The sequence below is a fragment of the Falco rusticolus genome, chromosome 8 (genome assembly GCF_015220075.1).
Source record: "Falco rusticolus isolate bFalRus1 chromosome 8, bFalRus1.pri, whole genome shotgun sequence".
Taxonomy (NCBI): domain Eukaryota; kingdom Metazoa; phylum Chordata; class Aves; order Falconiformes; family Falconidae; genus Falco; species Falco rusticolus.
Window position 1 is genome coordinate 16,147,989 of NC_051194.1, and position 18,739 is coordinate 16,166,727.

At 37.2% G+C, this 18,739-nt stretch overlaps 1 protein-coding gene across 3 annotated transcripts in view; it reads left to right on the forward strand.

Moving 5' to 3' along the window:
- Nucleotides 1-18,739, forward strand: part of TENM2 (teneurin transmembrane protein 2) — a 698,113-nt gene that overhangs the window by 192,909 nt on the left and 486,465 nt on the right. For all 3 annotated transcript variants that reach the window (XM_037398907.1, XM_037398909.1, XM_037398910.1), the window contains exon 4: nucleotides 11,185-11,460. In XM_037398907.1, the coding sequence (XP_037254804.1) occupies nucleotides 11,185-11,460 (276 nt within the window). The remainder of the gene's footprint in view (nucleotides 1-11,184; nucleotides 11,461-18,739) is intronic.

Genomic DNA, 18,739 nt, shown 5'->3' on the forward strand with positions numbered 1-18,739 from the left:
CAGTGATGGAACTGATGGGTTTGCTGCACTATTGCCTGTAGCATTGCAGCTGTTGTACATGCCTGAAGGGCCGGGATGCACTCAGTTTCTGTGTTCAGAATTGTATATGCAGTCCACAGATTATAGTCATTGGTAGATAAAAGAAATCCTGTATTAAGGGTGTATATTTCATCTGTAGCAAAGTTCAGGACCAATAGCAATCTGAATTGGTGCCAACAGTTCCATTTATAATACCACAACTGACTGGCCGTGAAAATAACTAATTATTTTGCTAGGATTAAAAATGAAAAGCTGAAAGCAATTTATAATTCAATCAAATAAATAAAGACGTTTCCTGATCTCTTCATAAAATGAACACAAATGATGAATAAAAGAAAATGTGCTTGTGTCTGTTTCTTAGTAGGTATACCATCTCAAAGAGCCTAATCTGTTTCCCTTGATACTGAATTATAATATCTTTTTTTTTTTCAAAATTTCAGTGCTCAAAATAATCTAATGTCATTATTCTTTAAGTTAGGCATAAAGTTGTATAGATTTCTTCAATAAGCTTTTTTAATTCCTATAGTGCTCCATTTAAATTGTTTGAATTTTTTGGGGAGCTCTTCTTTCCATTTTAGATTAATTCCTTTATCAGTCCCCAAAGTTATTCTGATTGTCCACCTAGCAGAATTAGAAATGCAGAGTTAAAGGCTGGCATCTCTGGCATTTCTAAAACCTGTTATGAGCAACATCATTCAGAATGTAAACACAGAGGTTCTAAGCAAATAATGGTTTAAACTTCTTTTTTTCTACTGTACAGAATACCATTTACATTGCCATTATTTCTAGGTGGCATGATGTTTACAGTGAAGAAGCACCTTGTGACTAAACAGCTGACAGCTGCTAGTGCTAAGAAATCTTTATATGTGCCTGGGGACCTTCGTAAAATATAGAGTATCCATGTTCCTAACTTGTGTAGCAAGGTGTAAAAGAAAACAATTAAGGTTTTGTCTGTGATGACAGCTGATTCAGGTTTTCTGAGAGTTCCCAATTAAACAGGTATGAAAGATGAAAGCTTATTACCTGTGACTTCTACTGGTTTTTTGAGCACAGTTTATTTATCAAGTCATGAGCAGTGGTTTATTTTTTACTGCTTTTTAAATCTTGATTGAACAGTATAAAAATAAGAAAAGGCTTTTCATTAATTCAGCAAATTATCACCAGCTAATTTATCCCCTGGTAGTTTCCTACAGATTTTCATTATATATATACTTATGGCCAACTGAGGTGTATTGGGTTTGGGGTTTGCATTTTTTTTTTTTTTTTTTTTTTTTTTATGGAGACCAAGGAAAACTCTCTATCCTTTTCTGACATAACTAAAATGCTTTTACAACAGGAGACCAACATCTTCATGAGCTAGATTAGAATGCAAATGACTTGTATGATTTTTTTAGTGGTAGAAATGGTGATTTTAGATTCTGTGGTCTAATTGTTGTACGTCTTTGTGCCAAATGAGCCTAACTGCACTGCAAACATGGACAGTCAATACAGATACTAAATGCTAGGTCTATATGGGATAGCACTTTATTCTCTCCTCCTGCTGTCTTGAAGTTTGCATTTTCCATGGAGCTGTAGTTGCTGTTACTTCATAAGAAAATACTATGCTAGTGTGACAGGAGATACTGTCAGGTGTTGAGCAGGTTGTTTAACATGAAAAAGCAATTTGAAATTAATTATTTCTGTGTTCTTTCATGGTAGCTATCACTTTATGTACACAAATGCAGTATATTCTTAATCTTTCTTGTGCTTCTGTGATGAATTTTATTTAGAAATTCATGATCTCTAAAAAGGAAACAGGCCTACACCAAAATTATTCCATTGTTTGAGTCATTTTGGACTGGAATAGAAAATATGCATTTTAACACCTTTTCATAAGATTCTATCAAAATAAAAATAAAAATAAACACCCAACCCAAACCCCCTCCAAAACCCACTGTTACTTTGTTGGTGTTTGGAGCGGAGCTGGGAAGTTTACAGCAAGAACATTATTACTTCCCACAATGCTTCACATTCTGTTCTTTCTCTGCTGCTTGTAAAAGAAAAAATAATAGGGACTGTATTTTAGACATTGATAACCACATTCTTCTTGGAGTCTATCACAGTACATAGCTGTGAGCAGGTACAGATTTTATCCCAAAAATGTACTGTCACTGCAAAGATACGTTAGATCATTTGGATAGTTGTGTTGGCACAATGTTGTCACCTTACTTTACAGATGAAAAGAACAGAATTTGTGCTTTTTTTCCCCAGTCACTGTTTTGGGGGGACGCTTCCAGTCTGTTTTTTCAGTATGTGGAATTTAGTTTCTACTAGTGCCCAGTGCAGCACAACAACCTAGTTGTTAACCTTGTACTTTTGTGAGTCCCTTTTGGCATGAGTAATGTGGCACAACTGATTTCAGGATGCTAAAACATCTACTGTCATATCTGCAGAAGCGTTTCCAGTGTGGTTCACATAGGAAAAAAGTGTATGGTTGTAGTTTAAAATAGAAAACATTTCTCAACTTTTCTTGTCACTTTAACAAAAAGTGCAGAAAATCAGATTAGAGTTGGTTTAGATTACTGGCCATATTCATTGTGTCGCTAGACACTAGGTAGCCCTAAAAAGAGTAGATTTTCTTCCCTTCTGCTGGAGGTTGCCCAGGAAGCCACCATTGACACGGACATACTTATGCAAATGTAGGTATGCATTGTGCTTGTTTAGCACACAAAACCCTGGGGATTTTTTAATTTGATTTTGATCACAAAGCAGTCATTGCCTTCTAAATGATAGATGGTGCATTTCATTAGAAATAAGTAGATACATGGAGAGGCCTGAAGTTGCTTTGAGAAAGGAAGACCTTATTTGCATGTTAATGTGTCGTGTATACTTGAGTTTACACACATTAATGATGGTAACACCTCAAAACTTTGATAGATGGAACTATTTAGGTTGATATTTGCCATGAATTTTGTGTGCTTTGGGTTGATTTCTTTGGAGACCAGGGAGTGTCTGACTGGTTCTGGGAATGATACTGGAGAAAGGGCATTGTTGCCTGCAGGAAAAGCATCACGTGCCCACTGTATTGATCAAACCGAAGCATATCCATCCCTTGAATCAGAGATTCCATGTTGGGAAAAATCTTTCCCCGCTGTCTGTCTGTGCCTCTCTGCTGAAATATGGCAGAGTCACAGGAGGTTGGCTGCAGGACCGGTAAGAGCTTGTGTGTGAGCCGGCCAGTGCCAGGGAGGCGCAGCTCTGAATCTGCTTTCAGTGGCACCTAACGGGCAAGGAGGAGGAGGACAAGTGCACCTAGGCAGGGCATGCAAGGGTGAAGCAGCAGGGGAATTGCTTGGAGCATGGAGTACTTTTTTTCCCTGTCTTCTCCAGTTTTCAAAATGGACAGATCTATAGGAACAACACATCCCTTCGTAATGAATGAAGCTGTTCTCCTTTTAGTGGTTCTTGGAGCTTGGATAAGTTGGAAAGCTTACAATAAAAGAAAGACTGCCTACAAAAATAAAACATTAGTCTGAAGAATTACATTTTAACCTGGGCTGTATTGGGTACATAATAAATAGGAAGCATGCTTTCCACCTAGCTCTGTCCTCTTGTCCTCCCAAATCTGATTTTTTCCTTAAGCAACATCAGCATTTGAGGAGCAAACAATAAATGCATACTTTGCCCTAAACCCACGTATCATTAAAAGGAAGTTAATCACCATAAGGTGATGCCAGAAAGTTTTTAGATGGCAATTGTTCTGCCAAAATTAGCCTGTGCTCTGGAAGGAGGCTCTTCTGTTCTCCCTTTCCTTAGTTTAAAAGCTATAAAATGGGGATGATAAAAGCTTACCTCACAAGAAGGTGGAGAGAAATAAAGTAGTGTTTGAGATGCTCTCAGAGACACTACATTCAGCACAACCATAAAAAATTTGTATGAAGTAATTAAAAATACCGTATTCTCTTTTTCATACATAAAGACTGAATGAGGAAGGTTAAAAAAAATATTTGAGAGTAACTCCACAGTCACTTCACTGAAGGAGGAAATTCTACTGAAAAAACAGTATATGATCACATAACTGAAGATTCTATAATATTGTGAGCTAGAGTGACATCTCATTAGATGCCTGGTTTTATAAACCTAATGTGGTTTTATTAAGTGGATATGAATCTGCTGGTTTAATACTGTCAGCAGAGTTTTTGTCTAAACAGAGAAACATCCGTGTGTGGTGTTAGGCTTGTGCTGTGCTTTAACCCAACCGGCAGCTCAGCCCCGCACAGCCGCTCGCTCCCCCCACATCGGGATGGGGGTGGGGATCAGAAGGAAAAAATAAGAAAACTCGTGGGCTGAGACGAAGACAGTTTAATAGGTAATGGAAAAGCCACGCACGGAAGCAAAGCAGAGCAAGGGACTCATTCCCCACTGCCCACGGGCAGGCCGGTGCTCAGCCACCCCAAGGACAGCAGGGCTCCATCACACCTAGCGGTTACTTGGGGAGACAAATGCTATTACTCCAAACGTCCTCCACTTCTTTTCCACAGTTTTATATGCTGCACATGATGCCAAAATGTTTGGGGAATATCTCTTTGGTCACTTGGGGTCAGCTGTCCTGGCTGTGCCCCCTCCCAGCTCCTTGTGCCCCCCATCCTGCTCGCTGGTGGGGCAGGGTGGGCAGCAGCAAGGGCCGTGGCTCTGCGGGAGCACTGCTCAGTGATGAGGAAAACATCCCTGTGTTACCAACACTGTTTCCAGCACAAATCCAAAACACAGCCCCATAGTAGCTACTGTGAAGAAAATTAACTCTATCCCAGTGAAGACCAGCACAGCTTGGGGATCTCCAGGTCAGAAAGAAGCAAGGCAAAAAGAGGATTATAAAAAAGGCAATTAAAGGATTTTGCTGTCATTGATGACAGAAGCTAGAAAATATATTTCTTATTCGAACCACATGTTGCAGTGTGTGTATGGATTTCTCTTTGCTGCTTCTGCTCAGTTTGCTGCAAAAGGGACTGAGGCTGCCAGAGTTTCACTTTTGAGAAAATAATTGTGCTGCTGTTGAATCCTAAAAATTGTCTGCATACTGCAGAATTTCACATTGTACGTGTACATTCTAAATTTTAGGATTCCCGGATGGGGTTTGTGTGTACGTATGCACACGTGGGCTGGGTGACAGCATGTCAGAGGTGGCCCTCAGGACCTCACTGGCATTCCCAGACTTCCCAGTAACCTCTCTAAGGCATTTTCTGATGTCTTTGTCACAAATGTGCTCTATGAAAGTAAGATTTATCATCATTAAGTGATTAAAGTTCCCATTCGCATAGTTATAAAGTGTTTAGCTTTCTTGACTGGCAATACCTGGAATTTAATAATCTTAAATAAAATATGTTATCTGCTAATAACCTTAGTAGGCGTTAACAGAAACATATAGGAGGCCCTGCTAGGGTTAACCCCCAGCTATAGATTTTAAAACCTAGAACAAGGTATAGTTTTTTCATTATTTTTATTTTCTATCTTCCTACTTCTCTGGTATTCTTAGTGTTTGATCAGTGGAGAGTTTGTTCCTCACTACCAAAGCACTGTCATTAGGGAAAGACGGTTACAGAGTTAGGAAATAGGAGTGTGAGGAGACTTCATGTAAACGGCTCAGTTTACGTAGTAACATGGGTGAATGTTTTAAAGGGGAGGGAAAGCTAGCCTGTAAACCTGCTGTAGGTAGGTGAGTCTCATGGCGAGAGTGGCAAGTATCTCCTCTTCTATCCCTGCCATCCTGACCCGTGGCATGTTTCCTTTCCAGTGCAAGAAGAGCCTATCTTTTCCATGTGCTTTTCTTTTTGAATTTGCGCTTTCTTCAGAAATGGAATATTGCAGTCATTGTAATATCAATGATGTTAAGAGAGAGAATTTTCCAGGCATGTTTCATGCTAATATTAAATTTGTCACAAAGTCTATTCATTGTGATTATGTGGTTAAAATTCCTGTGTGTTGCACAGAAAAGATGATTCTGATTTAAGTATATTTAAACCACCCAAAAGATGCAGTACATTTTATAATGATATATTAAGGAGGGAGAGGGGGACATTTATAAAAGAAAGGGCTAACACTAATACAATTTTTGCAATAATAAATTCAAAAAAATAAAATAACACACAAGTTTCAAAAATGCAGGAAGACAGTAGTATATCCCTCAGCTTAGGTTTGGAGTCTCGGGAAGATGAACAAAAAGGGTAAATGTTAAAAATCTGTACATAAGTGGATATAAAAAAAGAGACTGTAATCATCTATTCTCCCTGTCATTACAATAAATGAATGCATAAAGAATTAAGATAATTCTTAATTATAATAATGCAAAATTCCAGTTTGTTGAAAAGAATGACCTCTTCATATACCACAGATGGGAGCTAAATTGTGGTACTCATACCAGCAAAAGTGATTATAGCTGTGAACGTAATAAAAATTTGAGAAGGGATGGAATGTCTTAAATAAATGTATTCTTGTTATCCTTATTTCTTGTAATTGATTATAGTAGCAAAGAACATGCGAGTTATCCTTTTGATTTTAGACTTAGCCCAGTTTTGAACTGCTGATCCAGTGTTGAAGGCAAATTTATCATATCTGTGCATTACTGGTTTCAGATATCTTCCTCGGAGGCATCTTGTAGTGATCACAGCTGGATTAGATTAATCTTCAGAAGGGCAATTCATGCAATTTATAATTACTCAAATGAGACCGCTGCCTAGAGGTTAGGTGAAAATAACCTTTGCATATATGGTAATGCTTTTTAGTCTTAGCTGAGATAATGAGTAGCATTGTACATTGTTGAATTAAACACACTTTTAGTAAGTATTTATATACTAAATAAATAATAAATCTATGTAAAAGGAAATGTGCTCAAAAGATAATAATGTACTAATTAAAAGGAAAATATCTTTTCTACTCTATTGAGAGACTATTCACAGCATGTTGATTATGGGCAATGATGATCAAGTACATAACATATTACACTTCTAAACTGGTATACTACTGGTCTATTTTTGTATGAGAGACTACATACACTTTAAGGGAGCAGCTGGTTTTAATTGCTTTTCTTTAATGAGAACGATCCAGTGATTTCTGCAGGTGGGGCTGAAGGGACTGGGGATGGAGGCTAGTAAGCTCTGTTGCATTAAAAAGGCAGAAAACCTAGTGACATTTTCTTTTTTGTGGTGTGTTCTTTGAGAGAAAGAGGTTTCTTTCTTTTCCACCAATAAGGGTCTGATGTTACTTATCTCTTCACTTAGCATCACCAGCAATGTAGTAGAAGCTACAAGAATCTGAAAGAAAACACCCTTAAGTTTTAAATGTGCACGAATGGATTCTGCCTGCACATTGCAGTCTTACTTTGCAAGTGAAGTTTCAGTAAAACGCAGTTACTTTCAACTCCAAGCAAGCCCTAGAGATAGACTACGCTGTGTAACGCTGTAAGAAGCCATCCGTCTGCCTTGCCTGCTAGCGCCAGTAGTGTGGTTTAGCTCATGGACCAGATTTCTCTCTGTGAATACACAGCGGTACAATTCAAATTCCCAGCACATGGCAAGCAACAGGTACTGCTGCCCTCCTTCCTTCGCTTTTCTTCTGGGAGGTCTTGATTTGCTTAACCTCCTTATCCCTTAAAGAGCTGTGAGGAAGATACTTCTTGAAGGAGATGCTAAATCTTAAACTCAGATCAGCCTGTGTCTATGGGTCTTCACTCCAGCTCATCAGTGCTGTAGTTTCTGCTGGCAGTGGGGGCGAGGAAGGCTGCCTTGTTCTTGGTGACCTTTCTGTCATCACGATCCCATATAGTGTATTCTCACAGTATGAGTGGGTATGAAATAAGTCAGATTATTTTTTTCTTCATTATTGGTAAGACTATACTTTATTTACAAAGTAAGAGTAGGGTTCTTTCTGCTGTGAATTATTGGATAAATGATTTCCGTGCATGCAGAACTGCATTTATCATCTATATGAATTTACAAGTGTGGTCTACTAATGCCATTAATACCTTAATGCATAATAGTGGCTGAGCAAGTGTGATTATTATATTAATGAAAGCAGTTCATATGCTATTCAAGACGTGGTGGGCAGTTTCATTTTAGGGAAATGAGGTGTGTGGGAGAACACGATCCAGATTAAGAAAAGGTCTGGGGAGCATAACCTTAGTGTTTCTGTCTCCTTTTCCTCAGATATTACAGTAAGCTAAGGGCTATGAAGTTATCAGGTAGTATAATAGATAGATAGATAGATAGATCTGAAAAATGCTTTTGCATTTTTATGTATGTATAAAATCCATGTATGTACATAGATGTGAAAAACTTCTCCAAAATGTTCTTATGTCATTATCCATGGGTACCCAAGGACAAGTTATTCTGACGTTGTATGCTGTCTTACAGAACACTGTCAAATAAAATTTCACAGAAGCAAACACTGAAAATTAATAAATTAATTTAGAGTCTACCAGAGAAGAATATGTTCTTGCTAGAGAGGGAAAGCTCTAGAATATTTCAGGTCTATCATCAGGGTGCTTGAAATTTTCTGTTGTAAGACTGTAAGGAGATTTTGGAGAAGCAGCATAGAAAATCCTTTCCCAGAGGTTCTAAAGCAGATTCCATTTGGGCTTTTAAGTTTATCTGATCGACTCCTCAATTTTTTGAAATTTGGTCAGTTCTCAAATCTTTTTCTCCATGTTTCTGGAAGATGCCAAGTTCTCAGATAATAAAATGCAAAGGGATGAATGATTTCTGTGAATACTTTATTTTCCTCCCACTTTCAGTGCCTTTACCATTTTCCTCAGACAAATAAAGTAAGAATTTCTCTCAAGGTTGCTTTTTTGCATCAGATGTTATAGTCAGATTTTGACGTCAATACAGGATGCTAATCAGAGTGAAATCATCTGGGCTTGTAATGGCTGTTAAAATCTACAGAATATCATTAAAATGTTTTACTGTGTATGTAAAACAGGTTAATTAAGCTAATATATTCATAATTGGTGTGTATTTGTAGACATCTATGCCACCAGCAAGCAAGAAAACTTGACAAACTTCACTTTCATGATGAGTTTGGTAATTTTGACATGTGTCTAATGTTGACATGCACTCTGCGTAGGTCAGAAATTGTGGGGCTAGCAGGCTTCAATTCACTGCATTTTTTAAATATATATTTTCTATTTTGACTTTTTTTATGAGTCTTAAGGCTAGTTTGCTAATACGGCTAGAACAAAACTAATCAGTTGAGCTGGCTTTGTTAGAAGTCTTCTACTGATGTTATACATGATTAAAATTTGCATTTTCATAACTTCATCTGGAGCTCTTATTAAAAAAAAAAAAAGCCAAAAAATCTCTAGAGTGAAGTGCACTCGAGAAGCTCATTTTTTGGACTGTTCAGTTCATCGCTTTAGACTAAACCACAATATTTCCAATTAGTAGAATAAATATTAGAAGGCAGGTTAAAATGTACTCCTAACTAGGTGGGTTCAGGTTAATTTAGTGTCGATGAAAGAGAACTGGCTTTTTTAATGTCAGACTTTTTATATTCTTTTTAAACATTGCCACTAAATGCTTCATTCCTTTAGAAGCATCCAGTTGGTGATACCTCCTTACCTGATGTTGTTGGCTTCTCTTGCTGCTGGCCAGTTATGGCTTAACTGGGGGTGACAGAGAGCGTCTCCCTCTTGCCATGCTCAGTGTTGCTGTCTAGCCATTGGATGAAGATATAGCTCAGCCTTTCAAAACCAAATTATTATTATTTTTTTTTATTTGATAAGCTCTAGGAATAAATGTTAAGTAGAGCCCAGCTTTGCTTTCTGTAGGTGTGAGCGTACATCCCATATCCAACAAAATGCTTTAACAGCTCGGTGTGAGGCTGGGGAAGGCTGATACAGCTAGGTGAACCAGATAGATTTAATACTGTATTATATTGTGGAATTTGGAAAAAAAAATATATATATATATTAAAAAATCAATCCAATTCATATCTTAATTAATAGAAGACAATTAAGTGTGTTTATTATTTAGTGTATGAACTTCCAGTGTGTAGCTGAATTGTGATAGATACATAGAGGAAAAGGACAAAATATAAACCGGTTTCGGACAAAATAAAACTACTGTTTTAGAAACACAGATCTCGTTTCCCTGTGAATTAAGAAATTAATTAAATAATTGGCAGTTATCCTGTCAGCAATTTCAGTCTTTGTTCTTCATTTTTAGCTAATGTAATGAAGCTAAAATCACTTTGCTTTTCAAAACCTTTGAAAGCCTTAGAGACCAATGAATATTTCCCTATATTTTTTACCATCCTGTTCATTACTGTAGGAAACAAATACATAAGCAGAAATCAGCCAGCAAGTCTATACTTTCTGAGAACCCTGGGGGACTCCGTGTGCTTTAAAAATGTATGAGACTGTCCACTGAGTTGTTATTAACTGCTAAAGGTCACATGTTTTGACATTGTTCCTGAAAGTTTTGTCTTTAAACCAAATGACCTCCTGATTTTGGTATCAATGCACGCTTTCTTCTTGAATATGATGAAAAAAGGTAGAAAACAATTACAATGATTCTGAGGTCTGTCTTGGTTTCTATAGCAGACATCAAACGACCCATCTCACCAAATGTAAAAATGCAAAACTGGCGACGAGGTTTCGTGTCACGTCGCTGGTAGGTTTGTGTTCTTTCAGGTGATCCTTATCTGTAAACTGTTTTCCCAAATAATTGCTTATTTTCTATGAAATAGGAAACTGTGTGAAAATGAGAATTAAAACTCCTGTTTCTGGGAAAGACTTGTGCATGAGAAAATTAGCTTTGTAAGAAAACCTTTTTTCATGGAACCAAATGCTCAACTTCAAAGCTTACACTCTGGTCCTACAAATATAAGGTTAGATACATAATAAAGCAAGTCATGTCATTAGCAGTTGTCATGAACTTTACGTTAACCACATAGCTAAGTGATTAATATTTTGGGACCGAATGAGTAACTTAAAATTCAGAGACCTTTACTACCTTTGTTTTGTGTATATTATCCATTTTAACTATGTTCAGTACGTTTTAGGTAAGTCTTCCTAGACCTGCGCACCAGAGCGCTCTCTCTGTAACTCATTACAAAGGCTTGGCATACAGCATAGTATGATTTTAATTTTTATTTTTTTAATTGCCCTTCTAGGAACAAACTTCACCCTTGCAGAGCTAGGGATCTGTGAGCCCTCCCCCCATCGCAGCGGCTACTGCTCAGACATAGGAATACTCCACCAAGGCTATTCCTTGAGCACCGGCTCTGATGCTGACTCAGACACGGAGGGAGGAATGTCTCCGGAGCATGCCATCAGGCTGTGGGGAAGGGGGATCAAATCCAGGAGAAGTTCCGGTCTGTCAAGTCGCGAAAACTCAGCTCTCACACTTACTGACTCCGACAATGAAAATAAGTCAGATGAGGAAAATGGTAGGCCTTTTTCTTCAATATATTCTTAATGCACATGTATGAGAATGTGATCATACTGAAAAATACATGAGTATTCTTTAAAGTTTGACTGAGGCTGCCTTTTAATGTTGAGGGTGTTTTAGCATCAATATCAGGAAACTATTACATGTATATCTTACGATAGATATTGTGTTTTATCTTAGAATTTACTTTTCACACAGTGATCTTTCACAGAAGTTTGTGCTCAGAGTACATTAAACTTGAGAATCAAAAAGAAATCTGAAATAGTTTCTCATATACTATTTTTATAATCAGCTTGAAGTAATATTAACAATTACAACATGCTAGTAGCTGTAAAAATGGTACTAGTTGTAACAATCAGATCTAATTTTTTGTGGTTTTCCATGTTTTTGAAATTGTAAAAAAAATAAAATGTATTTGCTGTTTGCTTATTGGTAAGTACTGGGGGCTTTTAGAAAGCAAAGCATGCATCAGACTGAGGCAAAGCAATTCTATTTGGTACTGGTTATTCAGTTCATAGAAACGAGACTTTAGACAGTGCAACAATAATTTCTGGCAAAACACCTAGACATTGGTTGATTCTTAAAGTAAACTGCAGTAAGTCAGCTGTCCTTTCAAATGCCTTTACCCAGATTCACGTTCTTCGTACGTATCAGTTAAACATTTTTACCTGGGCAATTTTCTGGGCTCACATATTTTTAAATCGAACTGAAGAGGAAAAAGAGGAAAAATGGATTTGCAGGAATTTATCCTCCATCCTGCAGGGTGATGAAGGTGCAAACTCAGCTTAGTTACAAAATGAACTAAAGGTTTTGATAGTTGCCATTCTGAGAAGGTGAAGAGAAATCTTACCATTATACCCTGAGAGCAATTATTCAGGCAGCTGATCCTAGCTAATGAAACCAGCTCTCTGCTACGCATACTACTTGTGATAAAACTTAATTTGTTACGTTGGGTGCCTCTCAGAAGAGGATTTTCTTAGCTGTTTATCTTAGGCTCCTCCTCATACTTACTGACAGTTCTCTAGGTTTCAGCAAAATGAGTGTGCCAGGCACTAGATACACAAGCAACAAGGCAAGAGTGAATTAAAGTTCTTGTATTGATAGAAAAAAGTTCAGAAAAGTGCAATTGATTTTGTTAGTAACAGCAGTCTTTTTTTGTTGATTTAAATTGAATCTTCAAATAATATCTCCTCTGCGTAGACATAGCAGGATACATTTCTTTCTCAAAGCCAAAGAGGAAGTGTGTATTTACTAATAATGGTGTCTACAAGGAAGCCAGTATTTAAAAAAAAAAAAAAAACAAAACAGTGACTGAGTAATTGATTTTTCTTTTTTCTTTCCTTTCTTTTTTTTTTTTTTTCCTACTACTATTCACAGAAAATATGACAACTTACATTGACTTTAGTATAGTTTTGATAAGGCTACTGTGCATAACTGCAATTAAAAAACCTGACTAATGACATTCTGGCGTCATGGAACGATTTGGATTCATTTCTGTAGCATGAATTCCCTTCCCTGAAGGTGATTGTCTCCATTTCAGTGGAAGCACAGTGCCACACCTTTTGTCTGAGAAAATTTACTCTCAGGACCTACTTTCATAATACTGTCACAGACATTGATAAAAGAATGAATCTGTTTGCTTGCATTTTGTTTTCTTTCTTATAATGAGCAGATTGTTAAATAATCGGAAATACAGTGCAGTGAATCCATTGTGAACAGGTCATTTTTTCTAACAAAGGTGTTTATAAGAGAAAAAGGACGTGATCAAACAGCACACAAGAAGCAAACCAGTATGTGGAATTCATTTTTCCTTGGAAAGGTTTTTGTAATAAGGGTTTCTGTATGTTTGGTTGTTAAAAAAAAAAAAAAACGAAACAAAACCTAAAAAAAACCATGCAAGTATGAAACAACTATTATATACAGAGACGTGTTAACTTCAGTAAACTTTTTAGTCTTACTCTCCCACAAATCCTGGTTAGCTCAAAAATCAATGGTTTTTCACATCACTGATTTTATGAAGTTTTGGGATGCATTATCATATAGATTGACAGTTGCCCCACTGGTTCAGCACCACAGTGTGGACACTTACAAAACCATCATTAATTTCTCACGCTTGTGCCCAGCAGTGGTTTCCTACATAATAAACACACTGTCCTTCAGAAGCAAATCGATAACCCGCCTAGGTATTCATCTTGAAGGGGAAGTCACAAGAAATCTGTACTTCAGGAGAAATGTGCTCTGTGATGTGGTTTCGGATTTGCAGGATACTAGCATAAAACAAGACGTGTCTTGGTATGAGAGTTTTATCTATTTATGCCTAACCTTGCAATAGCGAAGGGAACTCATGATGCATAGACAACTGAATTTATTTAAAGTACCATTGACGCTTTTTCCCCAATACAGTTCAACTGTTGTGTTATAAAACAGTCGTTCAAGTCTGAAAGGTGATTTTTTTTTCATTTATATCAAGATGTTATCGCAGTATCTATCATTGTGCTTTAAAAAAAAAATCAAACCCTAACTTTCACTTTTCTTGTAAAATTAAATCTGTTTTGTACTTTTAGTACCAAAAAAAAGTAGCATAGACAGAGGAGGCTTAATTTCTAAAAAATGCTCTAACAATATGATTTTCCTCCCATTCAAATCTATTTGACAAACCTTATGACCATTTTCTGCACTTCTAGATTAAGTATGATTTAATTTTATCATAAATTAGAATTCTGTGAACCTTGAAACGTAGCTGGTTTGAAATGCTTATAGATAAATTGAAATAATGGAAACACTTTGTATGAGAAAAAATGGAAATAACATATAAATTCGATGTTTTACTTTGTATACTAAAATTCTTCCTAAGAAAACACTTTATTGACAATCCAGTTTGAAAAGCAACACTTTTATTTTCACAAGTCTGATTAGTTTCTAAATTCTTATTAATTCACAGCTTTTACTACTGTCTCGATCTGGCCGTCTCTTCTGTAGAGATGGCAACGTGAATATATAACAGCACGTGTCACCAAATTGTTATTCAACATGATGTACTGAGTTGTGACATTTAAGTGAATAAATCTTTTTGTGATACACACAAATGTAAAAAGTCAATTAGCACTATAGAAACAGAAATATCAGGTCTGATGTCATATGCCAGCTTTGTAGAGATTTATTTGTGGGGACTCGCAGGTACGAAGTATAGGGGACATACGAGAATTCCTGAATGCTTATTTTTCTTTTCCTTTCATTAAATTCTGTAGGTGTTTACTCCAAAATATCATGGAAAACTTTTCAAAAGTAGTGTTTGTCATCAATTGTTATGTGTTCTTTCCGAAGCCTACAATATTCTTCTTTCCAGGGTAAAGCTTAGGTGCTGGTTATGTTTGGGTAGTGACCTTGAAGCAAGTACACTTCCAGGGCTTTAGTATTATTACTATTATTTTTAAAAGGAGAGCAGTTCTTTTTATTTTTATGTTGAAAATTACATTCTTCTCAAAAATACAAACTATTCTTTTAGTAGTATTCTACTGTTGTAGAATAAAGTAACTTTCCATTTAAAAATCCATGAAAACAGAAGACTCATAATTAAGAAGGATTTATGCACAGGACACTTTTGCAACAGATCTGTAGTCTTCTCTTTCCCTGGCTTCAGGGTTACCGAGTGACCAGTTACACAGGCTGTTAGGGAGGCAATTAAATTCAACTGACATTACGCAGATGACAGTGAAAAGCAGAGCAAACCAGTAATCCAGAAGAGAAGACATAATCCTAGATGGAAGAACGGAGAAGGGAAAAGTAGTGTGTAAACTCAGAGCAGATCTCAGTAATATTTCTGAGTGCTGAAATCAATTCATAGACCCAAAGAAAATCTGCAAGGAGGCCTTTCAGTTTGATGTGAATCTAGGTCATGTTAATTCTCCTGTTGTAAAAGAGAAAACATCTGGAATTATGCTGGTGACATATTTGGTTTTTGGTAGAAGGTCGTTACCTGTAACACTTTTTGTATTAGTATTGTTATTTTATATAATGTATAACATCACTAGTAGTATGTGACACAACAAAAAATGTTTATCATGAGATTTGTTTCTGTTTTACATTTGTGTGTCAGAAAAACAAACATGTCTTGGGGGAGGAGAACTCCCAGGACTGAAATCATGTTACTAAAATAACGCCAAACCAAAAAGATGATCAAGGAATGCTTTTATCTTAGTAGTAGGATTTCTGAATGGAGTGGCAAGACAAGGATGAATGGGAAGGAATAAAGCAATCTCAAACTTCAGCAAAACAAGGGAAGTGTTCAAGGTCATGCTGTGGTAACCTGTGTGTCTGTTTTAAAGAAATCCCCAATAAACCACTGTGATTTTGATAGCTCTTTGTAGGTAATGCCTATGGAAAGCAAATAATTTTGAATGTACAGAACCGTTTCTGTGTTGAGAGCCCAGCTGTACATTTTGAGGTGTGGAAACGTGGTGCATTACTGGAATGAACCTGGAGAGTCCTGACACTGAATCTGGTAGTGCCATGCACTTTCCCTTTCCTTATTTCATCTCCTTTTCTTCCGGGGGAAGACCTGCCGTACTCCACTGGAGCCAGCCTGCCTCCAGCACCAGGTGTGAAGGTTCAAGTCACGTGGAAAAGTGGTGTAGGATGCTTCACAGATATTTTCAGGTTCAATATCCATCAATATTTGCTATGCTAGACATATTTTTGACAAGGAATTCTGTTATTTTTTTACATTTCTTTGGGGTGTGGGTTTTTTTTGTTTGTTTGTTTTGTTTTTTTACTGTAGTAATTAAGGCTGAATACCAGACAATACCATGTCTGCATATCCCTTATTGGGGGGTGGGGTGGGGGTGGGGGGAAGTGCCATGAATAAGGTAACATGAAATTGGGCAAATTGTAAGATAAAATATAAGATACTGTATCTATGTCTTGTACTTCTGATTGAATCTTATGAAAAAACAGGGAAATTACATTTTCTATTCTGCTTTTTCCCTGCTATGAAATTTTCAGTGGTGATTTCATATACTAATTTCTCAAATGCACATGTAAAGTAAATCTTAAAAAGGCAAACAAAAAAAAATATCATAATTCAAACTGACCTCATATTTTATTGTTGCTTCAATTTTATGAGCAGTATAATCTGAGCTTTTCCTGGGATGCTGTTGAATAACAGACTTAGACTTACAATAGAAAAGGAAAGATATTATTGCATCGGAGGAGTTTACAAAGAGGCACCAGACAGATGGCAGCCGAGGAGTTTATTTTCTTATTTTTACTGTTTTAATTTTGACATGTTGTTCTCAATATTTTATTACTTTAATTTTTATTCAGCTTTTTATTTCACACTTCATAATTTGCAGAGAAGGTTATGGTGAAACTGTGATTCTAGTCTAGAGAAGATTTTGGTTTTGTTGTATGCATGCTAATGTCCCTGAGTGTCCCCAGTTTGAAAGGAGAAGGTTTTAACATTCCTAGTAATAGAATTCTGTTTGGGTTAAAGAAGTGGGAGATTAAGCTTCCTTCCTAAATATTCCCACTAAGAAATATTCACTTTTTCCTTTGGGAAATCCTTTGCTTGTTAAAATGGGGTGTTTAAACAATGGTGATACAGTAGAAGCAGATCTGTATAGTCTTTAATTGGGAGGGGAGGGGGGGAAGTCAAGATGCCCTTCTCATTTTGAGGCAGTATATCTGTGTTTCGTGTACCAGGAGAAGCAGGGAAGCTGTAGCCTTACTGTGTATTACATTGGAGAGTGCTAATTTCAGCTGTTAGTTCTGGCTGGGAGCGTTGCACCCATTTCCCTTCCAGGTCCACCCAGGTAGCTTGGAAATGGTAGGAGGGATAGACAGGAGAGAGGAAGAGCTGCCGTGGTTGTGGGATCTGTTCATAGCTGGCAAAGTGTCCAGATGGTCCCATGGAAATGATGAGATTTAAATGAAATGACATATACTCAGAAAATGGAATCGCGTACGTCATACATCAACTAGACTTCTTAAGAAGGAGAGCTAGGGAGGTTAGCTCGTGCATGGGCATGCTTCATCTCTTCTTTAGGAAGGCTTGTAAAGTACTTTGCAAATGACAAATTTAGAAAGTCATTAAGCATAGTATCAAAGCTCGGTTGCTTAAGTGGATCCAATTTTGATGTGCTCTCAAAACCTGAGGGCACTTCTGATAGGAAGTGGTTTCCTAATGAGGGAATTGACTAGCAGGAATGACTTTTAAAGGCTTAACTACACATCAACTACAATTTTGTCCAGGTAAATGTCTTATGCATTCGGTGCAGGGGGAGGCTAGGTGATGGGGTTAAGGACCAAAGATGGATATGTAGTACTGGCAAACCTTAAAGCCTTGTGGAAGGCAGGAATATGAAATGACAGTGTATAAAATCTTAAACATTTGTTACAATTTTAATATAACCCAATAACACTGCAGTGTAGGTTGGCAGGGTGATGCAATGGAAGTAATGCTAAACATACAGGTATGTTGAAAGAGCTAAATAAATACTATCTGGAACACAGTGTTTGGTGATATCCTAGAGAGTAAGGATGCAGACATGGCAAGTGAAAGCTCTTCTTAGGTGGTCTAAAAAGGTAAAAAAAATGCCATCATGATATTTGGTTGCTTGTAGCTGCTATTGAATAAGCAATTTGGCAGCCATTAGGTTTTACATTCAGTTCAGTGCTGACCAGAGCAATGTACACCAGGATCTCAGGTTTTAGTCTCCCAGAGGTATATGTATTTCTAGCCCTCATGATTATACAAGAAATTGCTGGTATTAAAAAAGAAAACAAAAACAAAAACAACCAAACAAAAAACCCCAAACAAGAAACCACCACCTGAAAAAACCCCAAACAAACAAATAAAAAAAAAATCCCAAAAAAACAAACCAAAGCCCCCCCCCCTCAATCTATAAAAACTCCAGACCTCTTATGCATGGCATGGTGAGGTCTTATATCATGGGTGTTCGTCATTTTCTTGTCTATTCACTTGAGTCAGGGCTTCTGTGACTGTAAAATTTGTGAATTGCCATTTCTCCAAGGTGTTGCCGATTTCAGCTCAGCAGCCTGTGCCACGCTCTGGCTGGGGCCAGGATCGTTGTGCTGTTTGTCCACACAACATACAAGGAGCTGGCTGAAGCTTGTCCTGGTTTGCAGCCTCTCTCTGCAGAGTGACTTTTTTCGGTTATATGAATGCCCCCTCTATAATTGCATGAATCAAGGCAACTGGGAATGGAGACCTGGGAAATGAAATCCAGTATTTAGCCAGGAAACTGAGGAAAACAGAA